Source organism: Typopeltis vanoorti, chromosome 12 (genome assembly GCF_054136105.1).
Source record: "Typopeltis vanoorti isolate ZY-2024b chromosome 12, IOZ_Tvanoo_1.0, whole genome shotgun sequence".
NCBI lineage: Eukaryota > Metazoa > Arthropoda > Arachnida > Uropygi > Thelyphonidae > Typopeltis > Typopeltis vanoorti.
The window spans coordinates 127944036-127957088 of record NC_143560.1 but is presented as its reverse complement, the minus strand read 5'-3'; the positions used below and the strand labels follow the sequence as shown (position 1 = coordinate 127957088).

General features: G+C 38.6%; 1 protein-coding gene across 1 annotated transcript in view; it reads left to right on the top strand.

The window, feature by feature from the left end:
* Apoltp (Apolipoprotein lipid transfer particle) overlaps nucleotides 1-13053 on the top strand; it is a 175295-nt gene that overhangs the window by 48307 nt on the left and 113935 nt on the right. Inside the window, exon 19 of the mRNA XM_090401346.1 lies at nucleotides 6924-11916. Coding sequence (XP_090257472.1) covers nucleotides 6924-11916 — 4993 coding nt within the window. The remainder of the gene's footprint in view (nucleotides 1-6923; nucleotides 11917-13053) is intronic.

Here is a 13053-nt window from a genome sequence, read left to right as displayed (position 1 = left end):
AGCATTCATTGAGTGAGGAGAGGACACACGGGAGGAAGGAATTGGATTTTATGCGGTTATTAAAGGATAACTATCTGCGACAGCATGTAATGGAAAATACTAGGGGTCAGAGAGTGCTTGACCTAGTAATTGCATCTGAGAATTTGACTGTAACTAATATGACCACATTGCCACCAATTGGTGAGAGTGATCATAGGGTCTTGACTTGGGAGGTGGCTAAAGGTGTGGAATTTACAATTAAGACAGGATACATGTGGAATTATCGGGCTGGTAAGTATGAGCTTAGGAGTTTGATTGGTTCAGTGCCATGGCATGTGCAACCGCAAGGGCAAGAAGTTGATAGTGCATGGGAGGCGGTTAAGAAGTGTTTGCAAGAAGCAATGGCTGACTGTATACCCAGAGTCCGAATAATAAATCAAGTAGGGGTTAAATGGATGAATAACACCATTAAACTTGAGTTGCAAAAAAAGAAACAACTATGGAGGGAATTTAAGGAGAAGGGTGACCGGCAGGCACATGAACGATATAAAGCACAGGCCAGAAGGGTGACGAGTGTGGTAAGAAAAGCAAAAAAGGAATTCGAAAGAACATTGGCCATGCAGGCTAAAGAGAATCCTAAACAGTTTTTTAGATATGTTGCAAGCAAAAGAAAAAATGTATATGGCAGAATGATTTTAAAGAATGCCGATGGTAGGGAGGTAACCGAATCAGTTGATATAGTTGAGTTACTGAGCGAGCACTTTGCAAGAATATATCATCGAGGTGGTGACATTGCAGAAATGAATGAACCAGTAGATTATACAGGAATTGTAGTGAATGAAGTGGAGGTGAGTAGTCTATTGCAAAACCTCAATGTCAATACATCTGTGGGATTGGATGGTATACCAGCTCGGGTCGTACGTGAAGCGGCTAAAGAATTGTCAGTGCCCTTGACCATTTTGTTTAATTTGAGTCTCGGGTATGGGTTAGTCCCGAGGGGGGTGGAAGGAGGGGAGAAAATAGTACCACTGCATAAAGGAGGTTCCAAGACTGCTGTTGTAAATTACCGACCGATTAGCATATCAGGAATCGTTGTCAAGGTCTTGGAGAAATTAGTCAAGAAAAGAATACAGGATTGGATAGATGAAAATGGGATATTGTATGGGGGACAACATGGTTTTGTGACGGGTAGATCATGCCTCAGTAACTTGCTCACGTTTTATAACACAGTGACGGCTGAAGTGGATAAGGGTAATGGGTTTACAGTGATTCTACTGGACCTTGCCAAGGCCTTTGACAGGATACCACATGGAACTCTAATCGGTAAACTGGAGCAGATGGGGATGGATATAGGGTTGGTGAGATGGATAGGAAGGTGGTTGATGGAGAGAAACCAGAGAGTGGTTTATTCAGGTGTTGAGTCCAAAAGACGGCTTGTGACTAGTGGTGTGCCGCAGGGTTCTGTTCTTGGACCACTACTTTTCAATTTGCATCATCAGCAAACAAGTGAACACTTCCTCTCAGATCCTATATCATTGATGAACAAAGTTGGGTAGAGCAATTGTGAGTGCACAGGATGTCAAAATTTTACAGGATGATTTGGATAGTTTGGAGGACTGGGCTAGGGAAAATGGATGTCAATTTAATGTGGCAAAGTGTAAGGTTATGCATTTTGGGGTGAAAAGCAGCAGTATATCACATTGGTGGAACAGCACTCCAGGAGATTTAGCCACTTTTGCAATGTGCAAAAGTCGCTAAATCAACTCATCAAATTACTTGGCTTCTGAAAAATACTTTAACAAGCAGAGACAAGTTATTGTTCCTCTGTATCGAGCCTTAATAAGACCCCATCTAGACTACTGTGACCAGATATGGGCGCCAGGGTTTCTTCTTGATGGGGAGGAGGAGGTGGAGAGGATCCAGAGACGAGTGACCAAGATGATAGCAGGTCTGTGGAATGAACCTTATGAGGACAGGTTGAAGATTTGTGGGTTGCAAAAATTGGTCGATAGGCGGAAAAGTGGTGATATGATTGAGACATTCAAATTACTGAAGGGTTTCTATAAGATTAATCCAGAAGATATTTTTGAGAACAGGACTGGTGGTGGGAGGACTAGGGGCCATACATGGAAGCTGGGCAAGAATGTGGTTAGCAGGGCTGTTACAGCTAGGTTTTATACTTGGAGAGTGGTGAATGAGTGGAATAAGCTGCCATAGTCTGTTGTGGGTGCTATGACCGTGCATGAGTTCAAGGCAAGGTATGATAGATACTGTGTGAATGTCGAATAGTTGTTCTTGACATGATGTTAGGGCCTCCCTCCCTCGATAAGTCTGTCGACTCCTTGGAGTTGCCCGTAATAATAATAATAATTTTGGTTCTAGCCTCCGACTGGAGTAACTTTTTCTCGCTCTTTGCTTTAGCTGGTCCCCCAAATCGCTGGCCCAGGCAAGTAAGGTTTTTCTACTTTTCTGGTAGAAAGGTGTCAGGATCAAGTTAGCGGCAATTGTCTCAAAACTTCTGCTTACTGTAATCCTGACATTAAAACAAACATTTATTTAACAAAACACATTTAATACGTATACCTTCAATATAATATCCACTTTATCTTACGACCGCTAACCAACATTTGAGAAAATCTTATACTCCTGTCGGCAAACATTTTTGTTAATGTGTTTAATAAGTCGGAGTGATTTTCTCAGTTTAGGAAACGGATCAAACTCTAAACGGATCTGACTCGTGAGAATTCTACTTTTCATAAGGTCGGGTACTTCTTAAAATCCATACGATGAAATTATTCCTTTAAGTCTTATTTTGCAGAAGAAGTTGAATACTAGAAATTGAAAACAAGCACACCTCGTTTTTACTCAGTCTGCCTTACAACCGATGAAAGTGGAAACTCTTACTTCATCCCATTTGCTACGCATGCGCTATGGCGATGTGCCTAACTTTTGAAAAGTGGCGTTAGTGTATATGAAATACAGTTGACCATTGAACAACGTGAAAGTTAGGGGCGCCGACCCCCCCCCCCCCCCCCCCCGCGCATTGTTCAAAAATCTGCGTGAAACTTTCTACTCCCCAGAAACTTAATTATTAATAGCCTACTCTACTGTTGATTAGATACCGATAACATAAACAGTCGATTAACACATATTTTGTATGTTGTATGTATTATATACTGTATTCTTACAATAAAGTAAGCTAGAGAAAAGAAAATGTTATTAAAAAATCATAAGGAAGTGAAAATACATTACTAAAATGCACTACATTTATCAATACTGTAAGTTTACGTCGTCTGTGTACAAGATGAATTATATGTCTGTCAGTACCTACATCAACATTATCTTATATGATACAAAACGCTCTACATTTTATTACGTATTATTACTAACACTAGATATCAATAATGGAAAGATAATGTGAAAAAGAAATTATTCGTATTTATTTACAGGTATAGCGATTCATGCATTGATAACAAAGCAGCAGCACTATGATTGCCTTATGGTAGCCTAATGCAATCGATACGATTGCTTCACGGTAGTTTAGCCTATGCACTAATGATTGAATCGTTATAATTTTTTATTTTATTCTAATTAATTTAATTTACTAATAACAGTTAATCTTATGCAGTTATGATTTAATATTACAGCTTTACGTTTGTTTACATTTCTTCGGACTGTAAATGGCGCCTTGTACAGTCTCTAAGCTTTTGTGTGCGCAAGTTTTGAAATTTTAACTTTTTATAATAGATTTGTGTATATTTTATGGTAGAAATGATAAAATAGACTAGTATCTACCAATGTTTTATGCATTCAAAACATACTTTACTTTATCTTAATTTTTTTCGATATTTCTAGCTAGCGGTTGGTCTGCGAGTTTTTTCAAATTATCGTAAATCTCCAAAAATGTTTCCAATATAGTTTCCAATAATAAAATGTAGAGCGTTTTGTATCATTAAAAAAAATCCGCGTATAAGTGTACCTGCGCAGTTCAAACTCGCATTCTTCAGAAGTCATTTGTATACTGTAATATAACCTCCAACTCTATAAGCCAAAACAGTATATATTTCATTGATTGCATATTGTCAGTGGCATGTAATGCATTTCAAAATGTGTGTGTTATACAATGTCATATGATTGGTCTGTCTGTTTGTGATATTGGTAAATAATGTCTCATTCAAAGTGACTTGTGAGCAAGGCAACATAATCGGCTGATGGTAATGTGAGGGCAGCCTCGGCCAAGAAATGCACAGAAAAATCTAAGAAGCTAAAACTGTTTTCCAACAGAGTTTTAGCTTTTTGGATTTTTCAAATTGTCACAAATTTGGAAAACCCACTCGAAAGGTAGTATGGGTGTTATCAGTGGTGGCTTGAAATGGTGGGGATGCTGCAACTTTCGAAATATACATACACACTGTATATACGTATTTGGATAAAATATCAAAATTACGGTAAAAATTAAAAAAAAATAAACATGAAAAAATATTGTTTATTATCGGTAAAATTATACAGTTTAGTATACTTAAAAATAAAATCCATTCCTTTAATTGTAATGTCCAAATATTTACTGCATATAAACGACAGTGGAACGGCGCGACGGACAGTGCCGTATTACGCTAATAGCTCGCATCTATGCAAACTATTCACTGTGACAACATGGGTTGAGGAAAATGAAGAGAGGTACACAGGTTTCAGAATTGCTTGTATAATCTCCCAGTCTGAATCCTATAAAGCATCTCTGAAATTAGAATTCTATTTGAAGGGCGAATGGAACCAGGGTATTCGACTTCACTAGGAGCGACTCATTTATATGCAGGAATGGACTGATAGCAATTTGTTGATATGGCCGAAGCAAATAAAGCTGCGATGCCAGCGTATTGTCTTTTAATTGTGCGTGTTGTTCTTGCCAGTTTGTTTAGTTTGAGGGATGAAAAAACCTGAGGTTTTTCGCGTCCTAATTCTAACCCAGGCCATTCCAACCAATGCGCGTTGTCAATACCGACTGAGCTACGGAGGCTCTGTGAAGAAATGGAAATTTTAGTGCAAAAGCATCCGAGCATCTGCAAAAAAGGAGCAAAGCATTATATCTAGGTTTATGAAAATAAGGATTTGCGAAATTCTCAAGTATCCGTATAATTTTCGTAGTATAGTTCATATAGGGAACCTCTGTAATTCGGTCTGTTTCGACTATGCACTTTAGTTGGAAAGATTTGAGTTTGAATCCCATCCAGCATACGAAAAAACATTTTTCTTGGCCTTTCAATTCAGGTGCGAGTTAGCGCAAAGGAGGTGGCAGATTTTTGGTGCCTGAAACTCGTATTTTTCATCTCGCAAAACAGGCAAACCAGCCAGAATAGCATATGGACTTGAGAACCATAATATATTGTGCAGAGAGGATTTACTGCTCTATCAAAGAATTAATCAGGTTTCGAAGAAGCCAAGCTTATTAGTCTCACCGGCTGTGAGAGGCCGGTGAGACTAATAAGCAATAGGAAATGGGATGAGATAATTTACTAGTATATGTATATATACAGCTTGTGTAGCTCAGTGGATGTGGATAATACAGAATTCCATGGATAGTAAAGTTATGTTACATTAAAAGAAAAATACTGCTCAACTCATGTAAAAAGGACTGTAGGAAGAAGCAGACACTGAGCAGATTACTGATGTTAAAAATAAGGAAAAATAAATTGTACATAATATATATTATTAAGATCAAGAAATGTAAATCAAAATGCCAATTAGAATAAGCATTCTATGTACAAATGTATATATATTTATTTGGATTGTACGTAGATGCTTTATGGTTAATAAAATATACTCAGTGGATGTGGCGTTTGCACACCACAGCACTTAACCTCACGAAGGAAGACTTTGTTTCGAATCTAGTCGGCGACTAGAGGAAATTTTTCTAAACCTTTTTGCGACCGGTTCCCGAGTTAGTCGGTCTCTGGCACAGGCAAGAGGGTTTTTTTCTCCCAGAAAATCGACCGTAGAACCCACATTATTTCGGACATTAAATATATTGTGTCAAGGTTAGGGACCACGAGATGGCGGCACTTGTGCTGTCTCTCTTCACTGCATGCTGCTTAATTAGTGATAGCCTTGGGCCAGCTATCTCTGATTGGCTACCAGTAGAGATTGAACTGCCCACTCAGTCTCCAAAAGTTAGATAGGGTAAACGGCCTCGCTTACTCCCTGTACGGGAACAAAAAGGCGTTAGCTGATTTTTTTTATGTATATATGCAATATCATGTGAATTTTACATCCTAAAAAAGGGACACTATTGAATTGCATTGTATCTTGAAGAATACCAGACAACACTTTATAAATGTAACGTAGTAAGATTCATGATAGCTTTCTCTGGAATTCAGTTCAGTTATCAAATTGAAAATAAACGTATAATAGAATATGTGTTTCTAATAATTTAACCTGCCGCTTGTATCAATACAATGATGATCAATCTATTTTCCCACCCACTACAGGGTGAAGGCTTCTCCCATTGCGGGAGGGTTGGGTCTACTTCTCCCATGGTGATCCAGTCCATTTTGGGAGAGTGTTTATTCACTTGTATGAATGAATGTATGAAGGTGGAAGACAATCGCAAACTTCCATGCGTAAGTGGGATTCGAACCCTCAGCCTCTTGGCTAAAGAGTGGATACACTAACCAATTACTTGTATTAATATTAATAATTTTTGTCATGAATAAAAATTATTTAATAAAATATAAATTTTACTGTTAGTTTATTATATGACCTATGCAAGGTTTTGTCACTGAAAAATTCGTATTAATTTATGACTGCGTTTTTCAAAATAAAAAAGTGAATGCCTAATTGGTGCAATTGCTTGATATAACAACAATTAAAATACAGTGGCGCGACTGCGAGTTAAAAATGTAGTACAGTCATTAAAATAAATGGAGTTATATATATATTTTTTTTTTCAGGAGATATAGACATCAAGGATAGGGAGAGGTACGAAGGTCAAGTTACGCTCAATTCTTATTTGCTAGACACCACAGTTAAAGGCTATACTCAATTCGTTGACAACATGGCTTGTAAACTTACTGTAGACTATCAGCTGATGCAGGGCCGTCGAGAGAAAATAGATCTGAGTGGAAAATTCCGCGATCTTTCTGCCAGTACCCTCACAAAATATACTGGAGTTTTGAACTTTCAGTCCACGGCATCACCCCAGTATTCCACCGTTCTGTCATGGGAGATGCAGAGTACAACGGGACATGTGGAGAACACCTTGCAAATCAGCATTGGTGACAGCCGTCGTAGCAGAGTCCACAAGATCACCTTACAAGAAATTGTACGCTATGAAGGATCGTTAACGAATAACAAAGGATCGGCGACTCTCAAAATGCTCTACCCTGAAAGGGGAATCAACTATGAAATCAACGTCAAGCACGAAAATACGGACACAGCCCTCAGAAATCTCGTAAATATACAATATGCAGCCGGTAAACAAATAAACACTGAGATTGATCTTACTGCTGATATGAGCGACCGCTTGCAGCTCAAAGGGGATCTGAAACTGCAATATCCCGGAAGAGAAATGCGTTTAATGACCGAACTTAAGAAAGTTCGTTCCCTTGAATATCGAGCTGTTTTCACTACCCAGTGGCAGAGAGGACAGCAAGCCACGGCAGTTGCCAATTACAAGAATCGAAGTGATAGACACCAACTGAAATATGATGTAGATGCTGAAGTGAGGATTCCTCGTCGTCGTCGTCCTTTGAAGCTTGTCGCATCTTTAGATGTTTCTGTAGGAAGGTATGATATTCTAGGGGAAGTGGATCTCGGAAATGAAAAATACAAAGTGACAGGAGAATATACCACCGATTTCCTTTCAGAGCATCGCATAAAAGTTATGGCTAACTGTAAAGAACGCACCTACACAGCAGATGCAATGTTACAGTATGATCAGGAAAACCTAAATGTCAACGTTGACTTCAAGCATGTTTCCGGCCAAAGGTTGACCTCCAAGTTTACTCTGAAAACTAATAAACTTTTGGACAGTGTATCTTTTGATGTGAAGTGGGATGCTGATCGTAATCCTTCTCGCAGAATCACAATTGATGCGGAAATTCGCTGTCCTTCATCTGGGCACCAAGGTACAATGACGATTACTATTCCTGATCGAACCATCAGAGGCTCATTTTCCACTTCCATGGATGGAAAGATATTTACTGGAAAGTTCAGAACAAATAACAGGGCAGAAATCGAATGGGCCCCAAATAAGAAGGCTGCCCTTACTCTCGATGTTAACTCTGTTCTTACCCGTGGTAACCGACAGATATTAGGGGAAATCAACGTTGCTACTCCCTTCGTAGACTGTGAAAACATCGGTTTGAAAGTAAGTCACAGCGGAAATATTCAGGAATGGAACAGTGAAATAGTAGCCCTACATGAGCAGAGGGAAGTATTCACAACATCTGTGGAAGGCAAGTACAATCGTTATGCAAAAAATATACTTGCTAGCTTGAAGTTAGCGACTCGTATTCAAGGATACGAGTCAGTCGTTTTGGGTGTAACTCACAGCAGTGGTCCATCGGAGATATCAAGTAGGGGTGAGCTTCTCTTGGGTTCAGATCAAAATTTCGCAGTCGGCATCTATGGATCTGCTGCAGAAAATGGTTTGCGTGGTGGTTTGAACATTAGTACTCCTTTCAGAAAGCTCCGCGACATTTCTGCCACTGTTGTTCACAGTTGCACTCCAGGATTTTTCAAAACTCAAGGAGAACTTCAGTGGGATGTAACAAAAAAAATCACTGTGGAATTGGAAGGCAGCCATTCCTTATCCAGAACAAGATATACATGGTCGTTGTCTGTCAAATGCAATACTCCATTCCGAGGTTATGATTCTGCATCAACGCGAATCACTTACAATAAAGAAGGCAATGCCATAATAGTAAATACTGAAATCAACTGGGGATACAACAAAGTTGGATTTGGTCTTTTCGGATCTAAAAAGAACGATTACAGAAGTCAGAATTTAGAAGGGAAAATATATTTTACTAGTCCTTTCCGTCACTACGAAAATCTTCAAGTCATAGGGACCATACAGAATGACGAAAGTGTTTTATCCGTTAATGTAGATGCTCAGCTGCCGTACAACAAAGCGATTAACCTGAAGAGTAAAGGAAAATTGATCTCCATCAACAATTTTGAATTTAATGCAATTCTCAGTTCTACATTCCGCAATTTCGAGACTGCTACACTAGACATGTCGCACAAATTTCAACAAAATCTCCGTACATCTTTCGACGTTACTTATGGTGGGAAGAAAATAACTGCTTTACTCACTGGAAGTCATAGCGGTGGTTACAAGTCGTTTGTCTGTGAATCTACTCTACTGATAACAACACCATTCGAGAGTTTTGAGGAAACGAAGGTTTCTCTTAGCCATAATAAAAGAGACACGAAATACATTACTCAAATAAGGGCCAACAGGAACAGAAATGCTATAATTCTTGCTCATGAAATGAATATAATAGATTCTTTCAACTTCAACAGTGATCTTCAAGTTTCCACTCCATTTCACATGCTGAATACTTTGCAAGTCGCAGTTAATCACGCTAATACACCTGGTGAAACCAAACACAACACAAATATACAATGGAACAGGAATAATAAAATAGAGCTCTCTAGCCATTATCTCAACAGTAGTCCAAATAATGGAAACAACAGAATTATTGCTATCAAGCTGACTACCCCTTTCAGGAAATTAAAATCTGTTGGTATTGAAGGATCTTATGAAAGTAACAGACGAGAATTCAAACCTAAGTTATCATTGCAGTGGAACGAAGACAGAGCTTTGATTGAGGGTAACCTTTTCCTCCATCATCGGCTGCAGCGTGCAAATGGTAAGCTGAGCTTCACGAGCACTGGACCGGGCTATGAGCATTTTAGTCTATCCGGCATGTATGACATTTCTACTCCTAAGAAAACCGCACAGATTGTATTACAACAAGATCGAGAATCAGTGACGTCTCTGAAGGGTTCAGTTTTCTATGACGGATCAACTGGGCAAATGGAGATCACCGCAGTTACTCCTATTCCTGAATACGAGAAAATTATTCTTAATGGAAATTACAACCAGAAATCTTTCTTAGTAACTTATGCATGGGGAATTAAACAAGTGGAATTGTCTGGAAAAATAGAAAGCAAGAACAACGGGGCACAGGGAAGTTTAACTCTCACTACACCATTTCAAAATATGAAAGAGATGGTAGCCTCAGGAAAATATGCTTTAAACAGTTATCACGTGAAGGGGGAACTAGCTTTTCAATGGGCTCCTGAAAAGAAATTGCTGATGAGTGGTGAATATGATCAAAGAAGCACCGGAATTAATTTGAAAGGACTAGTGAACTCGCCATTTCCTGGATACGAAGTATTAATAACAGAACTCAAGACAACCCAGAAAGACAACAGTAAAGTATTTAGTTGTTTCTTCCAGTGGGATGTTTTCAAAAAGGTAGAACTCGTGTCTGAGATAGAGATAATCCCTAAGAGGGGCGGTAAATTGAATGTAGTAATTCGTACCCCGTTTAATCAGTATCAACAAATTTCTTTCAACGCCATGCTGACAACAGATTATAATAATATTCAGTTAGAAGGAACCTTTCAGTGGGAGACAGAGAAAAAGATAACCCTCACCACTCAGATCGATCACAATACTGTTTACCCAACGGATATACGTCTAAATATCAACTCGCCGTTTAGTCCTTTTAGAGATGTCAAATTTACGTTTGCGGTTGACAACAGAAATCGCCAATTCGGTCTTACTTCGACTCTTGAATGGGAACGTAACAAAGCTGATTTGGTTGTGTCGTTGAAAAATTCTGACGATAGTTACATTGAGGGGATGGTGAAGCTGAACACTCCTTTCACAGACTTTCGCGAGATGGGTATAGAGGGAAGTTTAAAGAATGACTACCGACTTCTGGATGGACGACTGATGCTCAACACTCCCATAAAAGGATTAGAGACCTTTGGCATTACAGGGCAGTTAAAGACTACCGCACATGGTTACGAAAGTGAGATAGTCATTGAGTCGTCTGCCAGCAAGTACTCTGTGTCTGGTCTAATAAGAAATAATCGATTCCGGCCTTTTGAAGCCAAACTAGTAATAAATACTCCCATTGCAGACTACAAGACTTTAACATTAGCAGCAAAAGTCATCAGTGATAGCAGCACTGCTTCAGTTGATCTCACCTGCAATACACCTTCAGCCACTCACAGCTTTAATGTAGTCGTTAAAGGAGAAACTGGAGTTACTTTCGTAGAAATCAAGATAAATTCCAACGTATTAGACGTCCGTACAGTAAATCTTCTCGCAGATATTAATTACAGCGACAACTTGCAAATTATTCTGTCCTTGCACTATCTTGGGATTCAGCATAGCATCACACTTAACCACAGATCCTCACCTTTTGAGGTCATTGCCAAGTTGGAAAGTCCAATTATTGCAGAGCGGGAATTGACAATGAAAATCGTCTACAATAACAGACGTAACAGGAACATTGATGGCTTGTTCCAGATTGGCACGCAGTCAGCGTTTCATGAAATAAAAGCAAAATATGACGCCAGAAATAGACAAACTATGGCTTCAATGGAAATAATAAGCCCGTGGCTATGTTTCCGCAAAATTACAACAGAACTGAAGATAATTAACAGCAATAATAGGGATACGGAAGCAATTCTAACTTTGACTACACCCAACTCAAGACATTCTCTAACAGGGATCTTCAAAGATTATACTATAGAAAAACAAGCTGAAATAAGGATTGAGAGTCCCCTCCTTGAATTTCAGTCACTCTCTGTAACTGGAGCCATGAAGAATGATAATCAACAAATAATGGAAGGCATTTTCACAATATCAACACCAACCCAAGAGCTCCGCATAGCTGGCAACATGAAAGGTGATGGGTAAGTACACGTATATTACTGAATATTGTATGATAACATATTACTAACTATAGCTGTTTAATACAACTGTTTCACTGAAGTAAGAGCTAACAAGAATATTTAAGAAATTATTTAATATTTAACAACAGAACTGAACATAACAGCAATAACAAGCACACAGAAGCCATTCTAACTTTGTTCATACTCATTTCAAGGTATTCTCTAACAGGGATCTTCAAATATTCGCCCTATGAATATTAGCATGTGTGCGTGTCAATATTTTAAGTCTTATGGAGCAGTGCAACTCAAATCTGATGCGTCATTCCCTTGTCCATCTACTGCTACTTAACTCTTGCTTGCGTGTACGTTGCGTTCGAAGGAATCAGGAGAAAACCGCCTTACGTAACATCACAAATGCAGTGGTTATGTCTCTTCACTGCACTATTATGGAATAATTCTGCTGTGTTTAAGAGTAATATCAACTCTCTCTCTCTCTTTGAAACAAGATGCCATTCGAACATCAATTTCGCTGGTAATATAGAACAATTCAGATTCTACCTAAGAATAGTCTGTCAGGTAGCGTCGTACGATATGGGCTATTGCACGTAATGCCGTTTTTTGTAGATCAAGTTGAGTTTGTTCATGTTTAATTCTTGTAAATAGTTGGATAGCTTTTTAACATTATACCAAGATTATACCCTGATTGTTTGTTGTGATTAATTACTTGGTACTGTGATGTCAATAATACAAACTTGTCGATGTTCAATAATTGTAATGATAGGTCTACTGTGTTCCAGTGGGCGATCAGTTTTTGTTCTAACGTTTCAGAGAATTTTTATTGTTTCGTTTTCAATACTGTTTTTATTTTATGCTGCCACCAGTTATCACAAATAGAAAACTTTTTTTTTTTTTTTAGCATACATGACAATGAATTGTTTTGGCCATTTGATCATGACGGTATTCATCACTTCGTCGATATATTGCATGGTGCATAGTCGTTAACTTTGGAGTTTTGCCGTCCAATTTGTTCGGATCTTCTTTTATCCAATCTATTAAGCCAGCTGTATATCTGATCACTAGTATACCAGAAGAGTTCATTGCTCAAATTGTGTTCAATCCATTGTTTCAGAATGTTAACATTTTGGTGTATTCCTCTGA